The 22,868-nt window shown below is 41.9% G+C and overlaps 1 protein-coding gene across 10 annotated transcripts; it reads right to left on the bottom strand.

The window, feature by feature from the left end:
* Positions 1–1,305: 1,305 nt before the first annotated feature.
* On the bottom strand, positions 1,306–22,705 carry LOC144741634 (transcriptional repressor p66-alpha-like). Of its 10 annotated transcripts, none has more exons than XM_078624185.1 (12): positions 21,416–22,705; positions 16,455–17,256; positions 16,019–16,142; positions 15,244–15,375; positions 12,781–12,882; positions 11,518–11,652; positions 9,273–9,434; positions 6,814–7,057; positions 5,768–5,970; positions 4,924–5,010; positions 4,405–4,612; positions 1,306–3,453 (listed from the first exon to the last, which is right to left on the bottom strand). In XM_078624185.1, the coding sequence occupies exons 2-12, from the start codon at positions 17,243–17,245 to the stop codon at positions 3,005–3,007; spliced, it is 2,637 nt and encodes an 878-aa protein (XP_078480311.1). In that variant the 5' UTR covers positions 17,246–17,256; positions 21,416–22,705; the 3' UTR covers positions 1,306–3,004. The 10 variants fall into 10 exon arrangements, with proteins under 10 accessions (XP_078480311.1, XP_078480318.1, XP_078480325.1 ...); XM_078624192.1 differs by having other exon boundaries at positions 21,424–22,705; XM_078624199.1 differs by lacking the exon at positions 21,416–22,705 and adding an exon at positions 20,731–21,053.
* Positions 22,706–22,868: the final 163 nt, after the last annotated feature.

The following is a 22,868-nucleotide window of genomic DNA, read 5'->3' as shown; positions in this document are numbered from 1 at the left end:
AAAACACATGTACACTCATTTCTCCTTGCAAGACCCTGTCGCTGTTTCAGTAAAATCGAGAAAAAAAAGAGGCTGGAGGGGAGAAGAGGTGGGGTGAGGGTATTGGGGAAGAGAGATATTTGAAAAAAAAAGCTTGAGAAACTGAACCCCATTCAGATAATTTTCGTGCATTCGATTTACAATACAGCAACGACAATTGTCCTACTGGCTACAACAAAATAGTACCCGACAGTAAGCTAAAGCTAGCATGGCCTGCTCTCATTCACGCCATATGAAAACGTGACAGATCGCCAAGTTGACAGAGTACAGAAATTAAACAATGCACACAACTTAAAGCTATATGAGAAGGGGAAGAACGAATATATTACCGTGCACATTCTCAGATTACAAAAAAAAGATAACCATACAGTAGCCAACACGACCAGTAATTGACCCACGTCGCAGCCAAATGTTCCAAAAAAAATCTCAGTTAACTCGTGTTCCAAAGTACATGTTCACTAATCGGCCTAAAAGGAACACGTGCACTGGAACACCGCGTATGGTTTCGATGCGTTGGCAAAACGTAGTCGGGCACCTCAAGGGAGAGGTCTAATGTCAACCAGTCACGAAGATTCACAAGCACTGCATATGCAGATTCAACCCGCTCACGCACAAGAACACACTTGAAGTCCACTAAAACGGCGCACTGCCAAAACACCTCAACATCCTTGCTGGTATGCAAAGGGTGTTTTGTTGACTTATGTTATCCGACTCTCTGTTGTATTTCATTACATTTCTAAGTATACTAGATTTGTGTTTCTATTTCATTTATACCTGATGATTGCTTGTGTTGCAATCGAAACGTCGTATGCTAGTATTTAATTCATTATTTTATCTTCACACGTGACTTTACCGAAAGAACCAAAGGGTATGCAAACCGTCATATAAATACCTGTATATACAGAGCAGCGGGCGGCAATGGTTTTGGAGTAGGGGGAGGGGGGGGGGATGTTCAGTTGTTCGCGTGCAGAAATCGCGTCAAAGGCTGCACTCGTCCGCATTCTACCCAGCATTAATCAGGGTCAATACATATCAGCACACCGGCGAGTATGCTCTTCAGATGGCTTTTTACTACGTCCTTGAGATTACAATGTTCATGTTGACTTTTTCACCCGTGGGTTGGAGAGAAACGCTACTCGACAAGCATTATATTATCACCGTAGCAATCGCGAGTTACACTTAACCTGCATGTTATTAAAGTGATCACCTGAAGTAAGCCTCTATGCTTCAACGTGTGTGTGTATAATAAATGCATATCAACGTATACATATTTTCAAAGTATATTTGTGTTTATACTCTTTTCCCAAAAGGAAAAAAAAATACATCTACAACAACCCAAAGCCTAGCCAGATGCAAATCTTTTTTTTTACAACAAAAAAAAACAATGTCAACAAGTGCAGTGTCCAGTGAACAAAGTTTGTTTACCTTTACAAAGTCAGCAAAAAATCTCAAACGTGCGCGACTGGCATGGCAAGTCAAGGATAACATTTACACGTAACGCGCACACAAATTCTTATTCCACCTATTTAACAGTAGAGGGCAGACTCGCACCAAAGATCGATGCTTCTGCTGCATAAACATATCGTTATAAAGGGGAGTTCGCGTATATAGCTTAAAGATGTTGAATCCGCCTTTAAAAGTTGCATACTTTGGAAGGGGTGGGGGGCGAATAAGCCCCTCGAGGATAATATACCTTACACACCCTGTTAGTATAACCCATGGAAATTCCACGGAAAGGCTACTTTGACCTACCACTGTTCAAACACTATTGGCTTCGCTAAATATGATGGGAATGCAAGCGATGTGGCTAGTCAGAAATCACTGTATTTGGTCAGCTAATGCTTGTGCGCAAATACGAATAAATTGCAACTGTGGCAATTTTTTTTTAAGTTACAACAGAAGCTATATTTCATTACAAACGCTATTTAACAGCTTGTGATGTGTATGAAAATAGTAAGCCAGGTGAGCTGTGGGATATTGGGCATTGCTGCTGTTTTTTAAAGTCTGCATTGTGACGATGGGTGCATTTTATGTTGGTCGCACGTTCATCAATGTAGGTCAATTGACATGACCATCAAAACGAATCCCAGTTGCAAACTTGTTAAATCGACGCCAGACTATTTACACACACGACAGCAACTTTTCCTCAAATGGCCAAAAGGATACACTTAAACAAGCAACTCAAAGTTGTCAAAATTAATTTTCTAAAACACAAGGGAATAAAAGTGTGCATCTTTCTCAATATAGAAATTACAACTGGGAAGGCCACATTTATCTTCACAGAAATATGTGCACTTAAATGTAATATATTGAGCCAGGATAAATGTGTCGTTCTGGTTTACAGTAAAATTCACAATTCCAGCACAGTTGCACAAATTCCCCACAGCCAGCTGTATGCCAAGTTAACTGTTTCAGCAAAGTGTGAGCAATGGGAGGAATGAAGAGGATTTTAAATGCAGTACGACTGTGCAATAATCTCCATTGGGCCAGCAAGGAGACATTACAAAGCTGCACAATTCTTCAGCACTATGCGGTGGAAGTGGCAAATGCGATTTTCGTTTGCATTTATGACCTAATTAAAGCTTGGGGAGATTTACGAGCAAAATAATGAACAAAATATCCATGTTTAAATGAGCTCCTGCCAGAAAACGGCTGAAAGGAATTATGCATATGTCAATATGTTACCAAATGCTTCACAAACTTTATTTAATTTCCCACTTTACAAAATACCTTCCAATTCACACGGCGCAACCGAAGGTGATCCCAGGCAAACATAGCAATGGCATAGGATGTGAATAAACTGTTGTGACAACAGGTACACTCGTACAAGCCATTCAGACCATTCTTTCGTTAGCTATGGATGGCCGTGTGCACTGGGATGGATCGTTCCGAGTTTGCAGCGCTGTGAAGGTGGCAATGGTTCCACAAGCAGCAACAGCAGCAGCAGACAAAAAAACAAAATGGTCTACTTCCAGGAACCGGCAGGCTGCGTGACGGAACGTGCTGCATTGCCCTGTGCAAGGGAGCGCCCGTGTGCCGTGGTCTGGTTGACGGCGCGATTGGCCGATGGCTGCTGCATGGACCGTCCAGACGGTGACGATCCTGTGCCTGGCACGGCACGCCCTGTGGCCTGCGAGTGGTGGCCCATGGCCCGTGAGCCATGATGCTGCTGCGGGTGCGCAGTGGCGCGCGACGCGGCGCCGTGCTGCATGGGCACGCGTGCGCCGTGCGACAGCTGGGAGGGCGTGCGTGAGCCCATCACAGGGCGGTGCACTGTCGGGTGAGAGATGGAACGTGAGGGTAGCATGTCGAGGAGGTATTCGCGCTGGCGCTCAGCCGGTGATGCAGCCGTCGACGTTGAGGGCTTGTGTTGGCCCGACAGGTTCGGAGTGACGTACGCCATGTTCACCCCGGCTGTGGCATGGACAGGGAGGAACATCAGTTAGAGTGGTGAGAGCACAGTGTACCAAAAACTCAAATCTTCTTGGTTCTTTCGGTAAAGTCACGTAGAATGGAAATAATAAAAATAAAACATAATAAAATAATTCTCACGACGTTTCGGCCACAACGCAAGCAGCCGTCCTCAGGTGAAGACCAGGTCAGACGCTGTCTACCCGACAGACCTGTTCTTCACCTGAGGACGGCTGCTTGCGTTGTGGCCGAAACGTCATGAGAATTATTTTATGATGTTTTATTTTTATTATTTTATTATTTCCATTCTACGTGACTTTACCGAACTAACCAAGAAGATGAATCCCTGCAGTCACAAAAGCTTTAAATCGAAAAAAAACTTAAATGTTCGTGGGACATTTGAGTGAGAGTGTTATGAAATACCACTTGATGTAACTTGAGACAAGTAACATCATCAAGTGGTGCAAAAACAAAATAGTTATGCACGAACACCTGCTGGACAAAACATTTAGACAAAATGAAATTGAAAGAGTACGATGCAAGATAAGATGTGGGGATGATGAGAATACAAAAAATATGCACTTGTACCACTAAGTGTAATTTAAGGGAAGAAATGGCAACCTAATCCTGATTATAAACATTTCACAATCCAATTTTCTATTTATTACCGTGACACTTAAACGTTATGAAATGATGCATGTTTTACTATGCATCAGAATGAATAAATAAACCCGATACACATTATTGTGTCAAGTCATAAAAAATCCAAGACTCCTAATTAACCAATGATACCACGCCAAGATATTGTAATTTGGATAAAAAGACTTCCCATTCTTCCAGAGCGCAAGGATGATTTGTAGAAGAGAAATAAGCTAATAAACGCACGCTTGTATGCATCAGCGCGTGTGAAAATTTGTGCATGCGTGCGAAAAAAACCAAACCGACTTTCTTCACCTGAGTGGGATGCGACGGCGTGCCTTCGAGCTCTGCCTGCGCCCCCTTGGGGCCTGGCTTGAGGCCTGACTTGGGCCTTACCTTGCAGCCCGAGCAGCTTGCTGGACGCCTGCATCTGAGGTGGCTGTGGGAAGCTGTGCAGGACCCCCCGGTGTTGAGGCTGGTGGCCTCGCTGGACCATTGATTGGCTTGGCCGTGTGGACTGCTGCTACACAGAAAGCAACATTGCAAAGAGTTAGGGAATGGTACCAAGCAATTAAATGTGGTGTTAAGACACCTTGTAGACTTTAAATGGCTGGACAGTGATGAATAACAGCAATACTATGTAAGTTCATGACTGCGCAGTATAGCTCTCCGATGTGTTTTCGTTTGCATGTTTTTCGGCACATCTGAAATTACGTTTCAAGTGGAGCAAAACATCTGACATGCCGAACAACACGAGGTACAACATGAAAAACATGAGAGCGTTAGGAATAACAGTATAGGTTAAGGTCTTTAAAAATGAAATGAACGGCAGACCTGTTTAAGTGGGAGCTGCTGCATGTGAGATTTGGCATTTTGTGTTGGAGTGGAGACCGTTTGCTGCTGGATCTGCTGCTCAATCTCCTGCAGATAGAGACACGACCACGTAATTTCAACCATAATCAACTTATAATGGACTCCCAAATCGACAAACTAAAATTGTGCCTCCAACTTAAATAATCAATCTGTTCAATCATAATGTTGAAAGCAAAAACATAAAAAAATAGAAGCAGTGGTTTAATATTCAGTGGACATGTGAAACAGAAAATAATCCAGGATTTCACAGCATTACCAACGTGTTTTCAGCGATGTCATCAAGTATTGTTAAAAATAAAGTTAACTTATAAACTAATGGAAGACAAATATACAGATTTATATGAAAATTATTGCTTGCTTTTACACGTTGTGCTATTGAATATGCCTAATGAGTTATAGGATATTTATACAGACTTTGATTATTAATAATGTAATGTTTTTCAGTTACAATACATTAATAAAATGAATGCAGATTAGCGAGCAATCTTGTACTGAAGGGTGCATGAGCTTATTGCCTTCTCTTTAAACAGCAATTTCTGCAAGCCTTTGAAATGAATAAAGATTCACCAACAATCTAGAGGAACATGCAGATCTTTCATCACCAATGGTCTGAAAGGTCTTACCGTTTTCAGTGCACATCTACGGATCCAAATTGTATTGACAGTTCCATACATTACAAGGAGTAAAACAATGGGCATGTTAACATGCATGCGCCTTTCTTCGTAATTGGCTGAGCTTGTGCCACAAAAGCATACCCCAATGCGACTAAGTGGCCGCACGTCAACGTGACCTCAAGCACACCCACCTGCTCTTGCTGGAGGGCCTTGACGAATGCCATCTTGAGGCGGTTTGTGTGCTCAGCCTTAAGTGCCTTCTTCTGATTAGAAGACAGGCACTGTTCGCAGATGACAGTGCCTCCTTTCTCATGCCGCCAGCGCGCAGTGAAGTCCGTTTGGCATTGCAGGCACTTGAACGGCTCCCGGCCCATGGGCTGCGGTGCCGCTTTGCCTAAAGATAAACGCAGGTATAAGAGGAGTTGTTTTTGCTTTGCAGCGGTGGCAATTTGTTACCAATAAAAGGCATTATCTTGCAACATCCTGATAACCGCATATTGAGTTTAAACACCCTTGTTATTTTAACCTCCAAGAAGGGTGCCTTTCCCATTAGTCTGTATGACTGATCATTTTACTCGTATGTTTTCCTCTACTTTTTTTATCTAGCACTACACCAGGAGGAGTGTCTCCTCGAGTCATGGCCCACACTCACCGTCATTTACTATAGAATCCAGCCACCAAAGTTACCATGCATGGTCTATCTCTTACCTGCACCATCATGCCTATTTTTTTACAACCAATTTCAATAACAAGGCCATACTTAGTTTAAACTAGATTCCCAGTCACAACATATCACTATAGCAATATACAAAAACGGTGCAATACACACCAGCCTAAACACATTATTATCCTGATCGCAACGGCGCTGGCTCCTGCAGGCTCACTGAGTTTAATAAAAAAATTAACCCGTAAAAACAAAGTTTTTCACTATAAATCCTTTATATGCGTGGCATCGGTTTTATTTTATTATTCATTTCTGTTTTTCTTGCGTAAGAGTTTCATTTTTATCACATTGGTATTTTAAATAAAATCAGAAATTTTTTTTTTCCTAAAAAGTGGAAAATTTAGGAATTTTTTTTTCACGAAAATAAATTGTCATGCACAACGAGTCTGTGTACAAAATGTCAGCTCTATTGGATCACGGGAAGTGGGTTAAAAAACGACCGAAAGATTTGCACGGTCGTAAGCGCGCAAGCAAGCGAACTTAATATAAAGGATTTTAAAAAATGGTTCTCACCTTGCGTCTCCAGCAGGCTCTGCACCACCTCCTCCAGCCCAATCAGGTAGACAAACTCGCTGTTGGCAGCGCTGGGCAGGAAGTTGAGCTCTGGTGGGGGAGGCTTGGGCGGTGGGATTTCCAGCAGCGTCTTCTCCAGCTGCTTGCGCAGCGCCAGCTTCGCTGCCGCCTGGCGGCTGGCGGGCGACTCGCTGCGTGCTGGCGTGGGAGAAGAGCTGGCTCCGCCCGATCCACGCACCATGCTCTGCATCAGAAAGCACGGCGAGAGGCTCAATACATGGACAAACCATCATAACGGTGAAAGATGTGCTCCATGTAAAACGTCACTCAGTGAGGCTTCCTGCAGGGTATTAATACAATTATTATATTGGCCTGTGCAATGCAAAAGTTGCTCAAGTATTTTCATGCGTATTTGACACCACACTGTAGTGCGTTATTAGGATTCACCTTCAAGATAGAATTTCCAGTTCATACTTTAAGAGTTTCTCCTCCGATAGTTTATAAAATCTGAGTAATGTCAAGTGTTTGCCAGGGTGACACCATCAGCCGAGTAAGACACACGAAGCAATGAATCTAAACTACGAACAATGGAGGTCATGTTAAGCAGAATGAGGATTATAGGATTCTTCACAATGTTCGTAATGAAAACATATTTAAGCAGTATGATTTTGCACAGGCCAAGGTAAGAAACATTTTTTATTAAACGCAGTGAACCTGAAGGAACCAGCGTTGATGCGATCAAGATAAAAATGTAACGCTGTGTTTAGGCTGGTGTGTTTTGCACCGTTTTTGTATATTGCTATAGTGATATAATGTTGTGACTGGGAAGCTAGTTTAAGCTAAGTATGGCCTTGTTATTGAAACTGGTTGTAAAAAAATTAGGCATGATGGTGCAGGTAAGAGAGATACAAACCTGAAATTTCAGAGAAGATAGTTATTATTTAATCAATATTTTTCAGGAATTGTGCCTGCCGATGGTTAATTTGAATTTTTTCTAAATTGCTTAAGTTAGCTCAATACACTATACCTGAGTATTGACACTTTCAAACTCGCCAAAAGCAAGTAATCATTTAACTTTATCGACTAGATTGTAACCTTAGTCATGCTGCAATTTACTTGTCCTTGTAAATCTGTTATGCGAAACATGTCTGGGTATGATCCAATGCAGCAAACGAAAAGCATATTTTTTTCCAAGTAGCCTCAGTCTTCGTGGAAATAAGAATCAAGTGCACAAAATAACAAGCATGCCATGATACGCAACATTTTCTACTCGTAAATAAAATGAACAGAACACTGTGTACATTACCAGAGTAGAAGTTTCTACTCTTAAAATCAACAGATGGTGCGTTTTAAATCACTATAAAAAACACCAAAAAAGGAACGAAAATTTCAGGAAAACCCTTATTCAGAGCACAATGAACCATTAAACAAAAGCTCTTTCCAAGCAATGTTGATACCCAGAGAGTGACCTTAAATTATGCCATTTGGAAGACTGAAATAAGGCCGATTGTAACAAATATGAAAACAATTTTCATACGAGCAACTCCCCCGCAGCATACCTTCATAAAAATGCACCAAACGTTTGTTCACTGGGTATTTACAGGTCACATATAAGCCCTCTGATAGATTACTTTGCACAAACAATAAATTAACCATAAATTACACTTCTATTTGGCATTTTAAAAAATATTGAAGGTAAACTGTGCCAAGGGAAAACCAAGTAATATCTATACTCTTTGGTTATTTCGGTAAAGTCACGTAGGTATTTTACCGAAATAACCAAAAAGTATGGATTTCTGCAGTCACGAAAGCTTCAAATGAAGATCAATTTATATCTGTAAAATGGCAACTAGACCAGACTAAACTAAACAATTTTTTTTATTTACTAGGTAAGGCCCACTGAGCTATTATAGTATTTTCAGAAGCAACCTGGCCACAAACATTTATAGTATGTTGATTCTAAATGTGGAGAAAAAACCCGGAGGAACCCAGAGAAAAATCCACGCGACCAGGGGGAGAACATACAAACTGTAAATATACAGGCATAAGGGTCTGGATCAAACCCACCACCTCCTGTAGACCAGGCGAGGTAGTTAACATCTCGGTTCCGGGGCACCCTCTCGCCACCACGGCTGTTGTGCACATGAGACCTGGTGGCTATTGCCACGATTATTTACCTAAGAGTGTACGTTTATCACGCTGTACTGACCTGTACACAATTTTCCAGTGCCCTGTATCCACATTGGACTGGAGAGGAAAGACTATAGCGGCACTCATTTGTTATAATTTCACATTTACAAATTGAGTCTCAAACAAACACACACACCCTGTCTAATAACCCAGGGAAATTACATCGCTATGCCGTGACATTGGCACGAACGAAAATCACACCCAAAATGAACACACCAGTCCCAGCGTCCTGGCGTGTTGGCACACATTACTGGTTTTCACAGCCTCACCTGAGTGTAGTTGACAACCCCGGAGGTTGGTGGTGTCACAGTAGTGACACGGACAAGCCCGCTGGAGGAGAGGCCCCTGGAGCCCTGCATCTGAGATGGTGTCGTCACTCTGGGAGCCATCATGAGTGGCGGGGGAGCAGTACCAGGTCTCGAACCATGCATCTGCTCAAGTCAACAAAGGGAAAAAAAACGAAAATATAACTGGGTTATGATGTGCCACTAAATGCCGACTAATGTAAATGTGTTTATTTCTAGATTTGAAGCTTTCGTGACTGCAAGGATTCATATTCTTAGGTTTTTTCGGTAAAGTCGGAAGCTTGTGTTGCCTCCGAAACGTCGTGATTTTAATTTTTTTTTTATTTACTGTTATTAATTTAAATTTTTTACCTACGTGACTTTACCGAAAAAACCTAAGAATATAAATGTGTTTACTTGCACAGGACATACAAATAAATGTCAGGTTGCAAACATAATTTTCGACACTTATTTCAAGGTAATCCTTAAGGAGACCCCACACAATCTGACCTGTTTTTGTTCTGATGTAAGCCCACCACTTTAATCCATATAGCTCCTGCAGAAGAGTCGATCTCAGTGCTATCTATGTGGTAGATGTCTTCTCTGGGATTGGCTTCCACTCCATCATTAGCCTCGGCCACCACCCGTCATTCTTTTTAGTTTTCTCAATTCAGAGATCTGTCGTGAAGACCAACAGGGCTTTCACTTCTGCTTTCTTTAATTGGTCAAGGGCTACAATAACACCAAGAGGCCAGGGGCTTTGGGTTACTTTCCATGCCATTGTAGTCCTCGAGCATCTGCTCATAACACTGTGTAACAATTTATTTTTTGTTCCTGGGTAGTGTTATTTCGTAATTGCTTATGTCTAAAAAGTATAGAAAATGGCTATTATTTCCCCAAACTATGCTTTTCTGACCAGGACAGTGATATTTAGAAATGTACCTATTTTCAATGAGAAAACGGGCGAATTTGTGTCTTTTCGTTCACATAAATTCAGAAAAAAACAACATATGAATCAAACTTAACATGTATTTATACTGACGTAATACAAAATATCTAGACACCAAGGCACACTACCACAGGCGGGACTGGCCACAGCGGAACGAGTTCTCTGTGGGGAGGAACAATGTCAAGTGGGAGCCACTGGTGGACCCCCGGAAGGTGCCGATGCCACCACTGCACATGAAATTGGACCTTATGAAACAATTTAGCAGAGCTGTTTGATAAGGAGTCGGCAGCCTTCAAGTACCTTCAAGACACTTCCCTAGGCTGTCTGAGGCAAAGGTCAAAGCCGGTGTCTTCGTCGGACCACAGATAAAGAAGATCCTGGAGTGCAATTAATTCCTCAAAAAGCTTACTAGTAAGGAGAAAGCGGATTGGACCAGCTTTGTCGCAGTGGTTCGTGGCTTCCTGGGCAATTACAAGATCGAAAACTATTTGGAGCCGGTTGAGACTCTGGTGAAGAACTATGGCACAATGGGCTGTAGGATGTCCCACAAAGTCCATATCCTTGATGTTCATCTTGATCAATTCAAGGAGAACATGGGAGCGTACTCGGAGGAGCAAGGCGAGCGCTTCCACCAGGATATACTGCACTTTGCACGCCGCTACCAAAGACAGTATATCGAGAACATAATGGGAGACTGCATTTGGGGGCTGATTCGTGAAAGTGATTTACAGTATAATCGTAAACCTCGAAAATCTATGAACTTCTAAATCTTTTGTAGTCATTTTTGTATTACTTTAGTATAACTACATATAACTTTGATTCATGTTGTTTATTTCCGACTTTATGTGATCGAAAAGACACAAATTCGCCCGTTTTCTCATGGAAAATAGGTACATTTCTAAATATCACTGTCTTGTTCACAAAAGCAAAGTTTGTGGGGAATAAGCCATTTTCTAGACTTTTTAGGCAAAATAAATTACGAAATAACACTACCTAGGAACAAAAATTGTGTTACATAGTGTAATCATTAAGGACTTTTATAATTGTGGGCAGGCTTGGGTTAGGCTGCACAACCTGGAATCAGAAGTTTCCTGGTCACCTTGCGATGTGACGGGGATGTCCTTTGACTTGTACACTATCCTTATATATTGCTTTCATTGAGAATCTATGCATCATAAATCCTATGACTATTAGGACATAGCCTATAAATTTGTCTCACAAAATGAAGCATCTTCCTTGTTCCGTTACAAGGTAGCGTTGTTAATGGCAAATTGTGCAAACCTGCGGGCCTCGGACAAGTGGGGGCATGACGACTTGCGATGACTGATGGTGTGAAAACTTGGGGGGGCCCTGCTGCCCACCTCGTACCAGGGGAGGGGGAACCACTGACCCCTGGTTTCTTGGCATCGTCATTTGCTGAAAAATCCATATAAAAAAAAGGCATTAATTTACCACCAACAAAGCAATGAAATTTGTCAAAAAGATCACAAAACCAGTCTGAAATTCAGGATTTTGCACCTAAACAGAACAGTACCAGATCAAAATACCAAAACCTACTTGTAATATAGATGTCAAGAGGTCAGAGTGGCCAATGGCATTTAGAGGGTTGCAGGACCCTGAGCAATCATGGCATGACTGAAGAAGCTGAGCATATGGAAGGCCAATAGAGAACTCACTAACACTAAAAACTACTGTTTAATGTTCAAACAGGCGCATATTACTTCAGCGCTAAACAGCAAAGCATTAATGTGATGAAGAATGGTAATGTGTGAGAATTTTACCTTAAGAAGACCTGAGAGTAATCTAATTAGCTTTGTCAATCTCTAGTAATTACTCAACAGCTACCGAAGACAAAAATAGAGCATGGGCTTTGTGGTGTCGTAAGCTGTTTTTCAGAGCTGCCAAACCAACACATATGGCCATTTAATTTATATATGAAGAAATGACACGAGGAAAGAAGGCCACACCCAGCCATGATATCATCTCAGAGGAGATTTCACCTGCAGTACAGGCATGATTATACTTGGGCACAATAAAATAATTAAATCTCCACCCTGCATACATACATATACTTGATATTAATTTAACCGGAATTCCAAAGTCAACATTAGTTGTGAAGGGACTCATTTTCACATTGGTCACTGTAAGTTTCACAGTATAAAAATTACATGTTAAGTCCACACCATAACACGAAATATGGCTAAGTGTTTTAAAAAAGATTGGGGTGGAATCAGGCTTGACCCGAGTACCTGCATACTGACCAACAACACATCATGATGGATGTATGCAGCAACAAGTTGCAGTGCCTCAGAAAGTGAGCTTCTAGGAATCATCCCCTGTTAACACTTAAATACGAGATTCCAGTTGACAGGTAAAAAACAACCCTGCACTGTCCATTCACCTCCACAGTTGTGTGAACCCCATAATCATTTGGACAGCAAGCGAGTGAATGGGTGAGTTAGCGAAAAGCAGAGCAGAGAACTTAAAGGAGCGTTGAACATTGCCATGCCATTGATGGTAGTGTGTTACAGGGTTGATGCGTGCCTGCTGAGCTGGGAGCCGGGTGCCCGGAAGCTGCTGCTGCTGACTGCCCCGTACAAGAGGTGGCGGTGCCGACGCAGAGCCTGTGCCGTGCGGTGCAGCGGGCTGGCAGCAATCAAAGGAAAACACGAAAAGGAAGATATCACCATGGGGTCAAATTCTTGTACAATAAAAATTCACTAAAGTGTCCCAAAATCATAGTTTTATGATTTTGCTTTGTAATTACTTTAAAAATTTTAAGTTAGAGGAATAGACTGATTTTGCTGTGATGGTTGAAGCATATTGCAAATGAACAATACAGACAAAAGCTGTGCTGACACATCAAGAAGAGATGTGTGGGCAAACGTTTGCCTTTTACAATTATGCTAGACAAGCAGAACATCCAAGTTCAGTTTCATGGTTATTAGAAATATGGAGATGAAGAATTAATATTGAAAAGCAGGCCATGTCTAAGCAAGTCAATCCATCATGTGGTCTTCTTGCCAAGTTCAGTGCAGCTTTTGTTAAATGTAAATCTGTTGCAGTCACAAATAATTATGGTTTAAAGACATTTTGCATCATTATTGTTACTTTACTAATACAACCACTGTTGTGTTCTTGTCAATCACAATATATTAAAATCAAGAATCCAATAACATGGTCCCCAATTACCTGTCTACAAACAACAAAGAGCTTACGCAAAAACGAAAAAACGAGACAGCAGACCTAGGCCAGGAATGTACTCCTATCCAAGGCTGTTTAGGATATAAAGCCAAAACAAATGAATAGAAAAGATCTATTACAAAAATCGACATTGGGATACTTTTCTTGAAAAAAATGCATTTTTTTACAGCAGTTGTTCCACTTGACAATGCTGTCAAACCCAGGTGATCTTAAGCCAACCAATCGTACTCTATGAAAGTGGTTTCCAAGCAATCTGGACCTGCAAACCATTGGCCACCCGAAAAATGGTTCAAGGATCAACGGTAAAAAAGTGGTGTTTTGTGAAAAAACATGATTTCAGCAAAAGTACCGTGGACCACTTCCCAGTCTTAGAGACAACCAGCAATCTGTGGACCACAGGTGTGGAACCACTCCTATATGACATCTCATGTTAAAACTAATTTCAACCAATAGCACGTGTTGCACACTCAAATACAACTCATTTAATGAGCACTGGATGGAGCCCATGGTCATAACTTAGAGAAGCCAAAAATATTTCCACAAGCATTTATATTGCATAAATTCTGCACCATTTAAAAAAATCAACAGCACTGTCAAGCCAATGCAAGATGAATACCTGCCTATGAACATGTTGGTCATGGGAGTTGTTTGACCATACTTCACCACATTTAAAAGTTTGGGATGAAGGGGGAAGGAGGACTTGGACCAGTAGAGATATCACATGCGATAGATGTTAACTGTGGCTAAGAATCGAACTCGGATCGCCGGTTTCATTGTGCAATGTGTTAACCACTGCGCAACTGCTCCCCCGACACTGTTAAATATCAATTGAAATGCCTTTATGGAATTCATCAACGAAGATATTCTCTCCAATTCCAGTTTAAGCGTAGTCCATTGCTGCCAGTAAAATCCAGTTTGTTTTCATTGTCTCTATGTCAGTTCATGCATACAACATTGTTTAAAATACTGCTGCCATAAATGAATGCTTTGCTAATTTGTCAAACGAGACCACATTGGTCATATTATCCATACCCGGTCTGCTCAATGTAGGTAACATGACACAGCATGAGGAAAAAAACTGTCATTTGATCGACCGAACAAACTAAGCCTTGTAAGAAACGAGGAACATTTAATATGGCTCCTAAAGTTACATGGATAAGCAGTATTTAAAACCACACATATATACACTTGTGTGTTATTTCCCACCAGGAAAGCTGCAAAACCTATTAGGCTACAGTGTTTTTCCCATGAATACACTATTCTCAAAGATAGCACAATTAGCAAGTCGAGTGAGGTATATTCGTTGACAAGGTTATATACCAAAGGTAAACATGCACAAGAATCCAGCATCAAACTCATGCACATGTTAAAGGTGAATGATATTGTGCATGCCTACTCGCAGTCTTATTTAAAGTGGGAGCTTTATTGCCCATGGAGAGTATAAAAGCATAATCATTCTGTTAAGTTGTGTATGTGGCAAAAATAATTAGGCATAACATTTTGACAGCTTTAAGCATGGCTTCCAAGGTGAAAGCAGATATTGACGAGCGGTAAAAGGCATATGTATGCTATGCTTTATTATTAATCCCTGCAAGTACATGAACAACGCACTTTGGCTATGTAATTGTATGGGAATATAAACTCGCACGCAAACACACATAAGTATGCATGCAATGGGCTACGCAACATGCCCGATGATGCAGCAGAGAGGTATAAACTTCCAAATTAGCGTTTAACTTCACTGACCAACACTGACTGCCATTATGGGTGCAAGAAATAAATAAAATCTGGCAGGTTGCTCACCTTCTGTGTAACATTCTCCTTTTGCATCTGGCTCTGCCGAAGCTTTTTCAATAGCACCAATTTGGCCTCTTCCAGCCGGAGTTCATCCTTCAGCCGCTTGATCATCTTCTCCCGTTCTTCTGGTGTGCTTGACTGTGCACGGGTGTGGGCAGCCACATATGCCATCAAGTTAGCACCAAAAAGACTGCACAAATTCTCCAGCTTACATTTGAATTCATGGCTGGTGAAATAATCTGTTTTGCAGTAATTTTAGAAGTGTTATCTATTTACCACGAGACAAATAACGGTTTATAGAACATTGAGATAACTTTATGTTTACAATAAAGTTGTTTAATCCATCTATAATGTTGTTGTAGATGGACTAAAGTCATATCGAAAAATAACATGACGAAACATGTTTTAATCGCAGTGTCCAACTGCTAAACATGCTCCTTGTGTAAGCATTAACCATTAGGATGCCTTATTCTGGCTGCTAGTATTACCCAGCTCTGAGTAATCATGTTCATAAAAATCCTTGCAAAAGACATTGTAAAATATATGAACTACTGCCTATCGAATCTCAATGAAAATGTTACTCGAGTTGATGATCCACTTCCAAAAAACGTTAATTATTGGAAAATCATTTGGTCAAGCTTTAAGTAAATACCCTTAAATGAGGTTAAACACTCACTATATGGAGACTGAAAATGCACAGGTCATTTGTGTTGCAGCAGGCTAACCATTAAGATGCTGGTTAGGATGACTGTATGTACACGCGAGTTGTGTGTGCACATACTTTGATGAAGTCGTTGCCAATCTCCTCGTCCTTGCAGTAACCATTGGCTGTGGGACTAGAAGACTCGTTGTCGGAGAGCACAATGACATCGGGTGATGGTCCTCGCTTTTCCTTCTTTGCATCACTGGCATAAAACATGTCTGAATGTTAGCAGTACCAAAAGACTCAATTTTAATTCAGTTAATATTGACTATTGCTGAGTTAGCATCCCCACTAATGCTTTCCCTGTGCATTATGTAGCTCAGTGCAAAACGTACATGGATCGAAGAGGTGATTAAGAGAAAAGCAAAATATGCCCGTGTTCTTCCATTTTTAAATGAAATTCTGCTCAACCACGCATTTTTAATATTTTACATCAGAGAATATGTCGGTTAATTACCATAATTATTCTAATGCTCAGTTAAAAAGTGTACCTTACTTAAAACAGAAAAATAACCTTTTGTTGGTGCTCATGTCCACAGGCTCATCACACATGTTTTCTTTGTCCTTTTTCACTGCAGGACGTGGGGAGCTTGCGTCCTTTTCTTCCGTATTCTGGTCATAACCATCCGCCATTGGCTCTGCTTTTACTTTCACCAATTCCTCACTCTCCTCTAGTTGTTCTTTCACGCTCTCCTCCGTCACTTGCACACCATCCTCAAGTTGCACAGCATCCTTGGTCCGGCACTCATCCTGGGTCTCCAATGCATCATTAGTCTGCATCTTTTCCTCTTCGTCTTGCAAATCATTTTGGGGTGGCAATGCACTCTGGGGGGACAATGCACTCTGGGGGGACAATGGAATTTGGGGGGACAATGGAATTTGGGGGGAAAATGGAATTTGGGGGGACAATGCAATCTGGGGGGACAATGCAATTTGGGGGGACAAAGCATTCTGGGGCAGAACGACATCTTTGGCTTGTAATTCTTCCTCAGGCGAAGATTCTTTGCAGGGCAGCACATTATTCTCCTGCTGTGGCACACTCACAGGCTCTAAAGGATCCTCGGGATGTGCAACAGTCTCCGGCTGCACATCACACTCGGTTGGTAGATCACCATCAGGCTCAGAATCAGCAAGGTCTTCATCCATGCCATTTTCTTGGGCCTGACCTGGGTCAGTTTCTCCTTCGACAGGCAGGTCTAGCTTAGGGTGCTTAATGTCTGTGGTGATCTCTCCATCCTCCTCCTCCAGCTTCCTCTTTAGTCCATCCTGGGTTTGTAATGTTTCTTCTCCATCCACATCCGCCATCTCAGATAGCTCTGAAAAATACCGCAACCCACAATTAACACGCAGCAAGTACAAGCGGAGCAATGTATAATGCATTGCCACAAATATTATAGCACTCAAGTGAAAAATGTGTTTATGCTTACACTAGATATTGGATGAGATGTTCATCACTTTTTGATGAGATCACGATACCACTAACCAAACCTCAGCAGTTCCGCTAAAATATATACTACCATGCCAGTGTGATAAATGTTTATATTATAACAGCTTTTGGAAGCACACAAAATAATAATTGCATGCATAATTGGTAAATTACAAGCCTGTGGAAAGTCTACATAACAGAAATGGAACCACATTTACAGTGACAATTCGATAATGAATGCTATATTACAGCAAGGGCAGCGGTGAGGGACTCTGTAGCTAGGCCAATCACACATGTGTAAAAAATATACATTGAAGCTCAATCCAAATTGTTTATTCCTTAGTGTTTACTTGCTAAATACTGCCCCAAAAAGACCGAAAATGGGTTTGCTCTTCACACCTAAGCATGGAACTTTATTCACTATTTTAACTTTACTGTATTTGACTCTTGACAGAGATAAGCAAAGTTTAAAACCGTATATGTACCGGGATAAAAACTTATTTGAGACTGTCCCAATAACAGCACAGAACACCATGTAAAGGTCAATGCAGCATGTGTTTGCAACAGCCAACATCAACTCTGCACAATTAAGTCACAACCAACATAATGGTAGCCGTTATTTGTTTCTCTGTATGCAGTTGCAATTGATGACAGTTGCAATTATGATGATTTGTGGCTGCTGTTGTTATTTTCTTGCATTTATCCTACTGCACTTGGAAGACCCGTGACAATGTCGAGTGCCGAGCCAGTTGGGCTGCAGCTGTGGATGCACCTTTGCTGCGTCAGCACGTCTCCCATGATGTGGTGGTGGCTGTGTCCCATTCAGGAAATGGCTTCCAGAGCCAGTCACATGACCCTGCATATTAAAGAGCCGGCCAAGGCGGCATCCCACAATACCTTGCGCCCGCCTGGCTGCCTGGGTTGCAGCGTTAAACGTGGGAGGAGGGGCAAACCGGTTCAGACCGGCTGAAGCCAGTTTCTCTCTTTTTTTTACGACTGGCATGTTATCTTTCAAACAGTCGTCATGGCAATACAGTGGCCAGGTCCTAAGACACCACGAGATGGGGAGAAGGCACAAATCAACACGGCTTTAAAAAAGAAAACACCTGCACCCCTACATCTCCCACACCCACGACACTCCGCCCCCCCCCCCAAAACAAAAAAAACTGATCAACAATACCACATATCAACGAGAATTCCTTAAACCCATAAATGTGTATGATCGGTGAGCTGGTTAGCCAGAGCGTGGGTGGCAGGATGGGGTTGGATATGGGTAGAGGTCAAGTATGCACTTCCAAAGTACAGTAGTGCCATAATACTGTACTTAAACGCGTTAATCCCATTTTAACAAGGGGTACAACAAAAGGATAACTTACACTTTCCACACCCCCCCCCCACCGCTAACAAAGTAGTGCTTCATCTTACAGTAACTACATCTGGAATTCATGTTAAAGCACTGGGACATATTTACACTATCATACATATTCCTGCGTGTTGTTAATGTACAGTTAACGAGAAACCAATTACACCAAGTACAAAACTAATTGCTGGAGTAAAGTCCACACCACATTTGTTGTGATGCCAAAGGCCACTTCGTCACCATGTCATGAGATAACATACTATCGCTTAAGTATTTTTTCAAATGACCAATCAAATAAACTGTCACGTTTTCACTCGCACAAGTTACAAAAGTTCTGTCGAGTCTGTTGTAAGAATCGTGAAGTCAATTCACTGTACAGTACAATCGGTCAAAAGTCAAAGTGAATTCCTGCTCGAATGAGCAATTAGACAGCGCTCATCTGTTGACGGCCCTGAACCAGTCGTGTAGATTCCACATTCCTATGGCGGGAGCAAGTTTATCCATAGGACAGACCACTTTAGACTTCATCACAAATTGGACGATGTATCGAATGATGAACCTCCCCCCTAAACCACGATTTGGTACTTACGCTGAAGCCACCAGGCCAAGAGTATGAACGTAGCAACACTGTGGGCACCAATGATGGCCAATCTAGCTGCCCAAGTTCATCTTTGTGCGTGCATAACAATGAGGATGACTAAAATGATGACTCAATTGCACTTTTACTCCGCTCATATATGACCGGCGTCTCCATTATGGTGTAGTTTGATGACTAACATGCGACTCTGGTGGGTGTAACTTTGACAAGAAACCATCTAAAGCAGCCTAAACCCATACAAAGAACGTGATATTTTCATACTTTAAATGTCAATAATGGATGAATGTGCATTTATTGAACATTTTGACCGCTTTAATGGTATTGAATAGTCAGGCAAACATGTAATGAGTCCAATGTAAACTAATTGGAAAAGAGCCTTAACACGAGGTAGCATTTTTACAAAACAACTTTTCAGTAGTATAAACTATTGTATCACCATGTCTAAAATAAGTGTGAAAGTAAAAATACACAATTAAACAAGTCAAAGAGGAACCAATGGTAAAATTCTGAACGACTACACTATAGCGTGCCTCTTTCCACTAAAGGAAGTTACAAACTCAAGTTTAAATACACATTAAATAACAAAAAAACCCTAAAGACGAAAACGTTAACCAAACCACACGATGAAATGAGACGATTGTTTAAGTAGCATGTTATTTTTTGATTAAAGTGGACACTTTGAAGGGACTAAAAACTTTGCCAACGTAAACGTCTCTTCGCCCGTGTACAATGGGACATTCGACTCTAACAAAACCGAGTCTTAAACGCAATAAAACCCACGGATTTAACTATTCTGCACACAAACACGACGCATTGGTATCGAATGTGGTCGTTTATGATCGATACAAATCATGATTATTATTCAACAATTGTGCGACTCGCCTAGGTGCATCCTAACGCCTAGGCCCGAATCGGTAATTAAAATAAGGCGAACACGACGTTTACAATAACAGTTATCGTGTATAACGTTACGAACATATATATATCTTACCACCTTCTATCGCACACGATATAACATATATAGTACGGCTTACGTAATACAGTGTATAATAGTAGGGCCTACACGCACTCGTGTGTACATACAGTACGCGAATGACAACCTTCATTAACGAGTACAGCAATATCGTGTAATCGAATGTTTACAAGTATGTAACCCTACGATTGTAATGTTACAACATATACCGTTCCATTATCGTAAGGCTATCGACGAAACTCCGCTACTAAACGCATCTCTCATTCACAGCCGGCAAAGTGCCGGCGAAAACAGAAAGAAAAGTTAACAAAGTAAAAGTCACAGAAACAATACAATGTCTATCAAAGTGTAATAAACTAGAATAACACCAACTACTATCGTAATCTATCATTAAAGAGGCGTGTGTGTGTGTACTGTATGTAATATACCATACCCCCAATCACGTCTACGCTCCCCCGGCTTCACAAATCCGCAACGACCGGCGTGGTGAAGTATGGTCAAAAGCCCCCCCTAACTACCACCGCTACTTGCCACGGGGTTTAGGGGGTGGGGAAGACCCTCATCCAGCAGTGGATTAACACAAAAACACCTCTCCACATGTAACATTCAGATGCAGTGTCCAGTGTGTGTGTGGCTTAAGCAGAGGCACCGGATCAGTCGAGCCCAGGCAATGTTCGGTCACACGGGGGCGGCCTTTTAACAAGATAGCAGCTCTCTCTCAGTGTGCGTCTCTCTCTGTGTGTATATACACACACAAAATTATTACAAAGAAGCTTATTTATTTATTATTACACCGTCCGGGGCCTTTCAATCCCATCCCTCTCGGCCGCGACGGCTCTGCTAACAACACCACGACACGAACGAACGCCAATTGACGCCCGCTGATTTAGGAGTTGTTGTTAAACGTCGGTTCGTTCGCATCTTTTTTTCTTGACGACGTGTGTTTGTTATACAACAAACGTACGGAGAAAGAATAAATATCCACCCGAACAGACTCCACCTCGGTGTAGTTCGCCGCCCGGCCCGCCGAAGGTAAAGGCCGCCAATTATCAGTAATTAAAAAATACTCCCCACGAATATTCCGTACCAATTCTACTTTGCCGGCGTATACAACATACCTTATTACCTGGAGGTAGGGCTTTTTTTCTCTCTCTTCTTCCCCAGAGCAGTCCCGTCCCACCGGTCCCGGGTTCTTTTTTTAATATGATAAAGCTTGTGGGGAATGGTGAAAGGTCCGAGGAAGAGGAGGGAGAGACGGCTGCGTTTGCCTCTGGGGTTCGGCTCCCAGTCTGGGTGGCGGTGGTGGGTGCCTCGTGTCCCTTCTGCTGCTGCCGCCGCCGCCGCTGCTGCTGCCACTGCCACTTCCTCTCCGCCGGGGGCTTTGTTCCCGAACGTGGTCTCTCTCTCTTCTCACTCACCCCACACAAGCCAGAGAGGGTTCCCAAAGCCACGGGATGTATATTTCTTCACTAATTGTGGGGTGTTTTAGATTTTTTTTTTTTGGGGTTTTGTTGGTTTAGGGAAAAAATTGCTGAGTTTTTAACTCGACATTGATTGTGGTTTTGGGATGAATTTTTTTTTAACCGGTGTTATTCGAGAATTAAGTTTTTTTAATTGATGCGGTGTGGATTTTAATTGCCCGGGGTATAATTGTACGGTTAATAATTTTTATAGGCAGGTTATTACTGTGGTTTAACTCGAATATCACAAATTCAGTACTATATCATATTGACATATAGTACTGTATTACATATTATTAGCCTTATTTATGCGGTTATTAATATTTTATCCAAATGTCAACTAAATTTGAAGATCTCCCAAAATAAAAAAAATGTTATCTGTACTTTATTTACTGGTAAATCGAATGTGATGATCTATTCGTGTATATGTTAATATTCATTAACGCCCCCTCCCCCTGCCAGACGTCACAAAAAAAATAAGCCTTTTAAAATTAATGCTATACAATCAGCTGGAGGCTTCTGTTGTCATGGCAGACCAGGCAACGTTTCTACCTCCTTCACTGCAGGCTATGTATGACCAGAAATAATACGAATTAGATAAGGTGTGGGGAGTACTTAAAAACAATCTACATAAGGCATCAATGATCACAGCAGCAGGGACAAAACAAATAAAAAACCCAAAGAATGTCCACCACACTTGTGTAAGTTTCTGAATTTTCTGTGAATGGTGAATGAGCAGTGACTGGGCAAGCCAAAGAAATGGCCGATCTCAGATGAGGGCTTTTTTTCCCCCCACTCTGTGGCGACGGGGGGTCGGTTTAGCAAACACCAAAGTGCCTCCCCCGTCAGCCTGGCACAAGCCACCAACCACCACCACCACGAGCCCCACCCGCCTTTGTGAGCGTGTCATTGTGCACGTGTCTCTGTTTCTTTCTCTTAAAATGGCTGCCTTCACACAAATACAGAGGCAGAGGAGGAAAGGGTTTCTTCAACTGGAAATCAGGGGCTTGATGGTGATGATGGCCAGCAGTGCTTAAGTTGGGCGGGTAAAGGTGGCGGTGGGGTGTGGGGAGGGAGAGAGAGAGGTTTGGTGGTGGTGGTGGGAGGGGGA

Source organism: Lampetra planeri, chromosome 3, assembly GCF_965212315.1.
Source record: "Lampetra planeri chromosome 3, kcLamPlan1.2.h2, whole genome shotgun sequence".
NCBI classification, from domain to species: Eukaryota; Metazoa; Chordata; class Hyperoartia; order Petromyzontiformes; family Petromyzontidae; genus Lampetra; species Lampetra planeri.
Note: the sequence above shows the minus strand (reverse complement) of the source record. Positions and strands in the feature narration are given on the sequence as shown.

Coding starts and splice junctions, on each gene's coding strand:
- LOC144741634 (XM_078624140.1), bottom strand. CDS start 18,369: ATGCCAGTCGTAAAAAAAAGAGAGAAACTGGCTTCAGCCGGTCTGAAC. Junction 15,376..16,018: donor TTGGCAACGACTTCATCAAA/GTATGTGCACAC, acceptor ACCCGTGCACAG/TCAAGCACACCAGAAGAACG. Junction 9,435..11,517: donor CACTTGTCCGAGGCCCGCAG/GTTTGCACAATT, acceptor TGACTTGAGCAG/ATGCATGGTTCGAGACCTGG.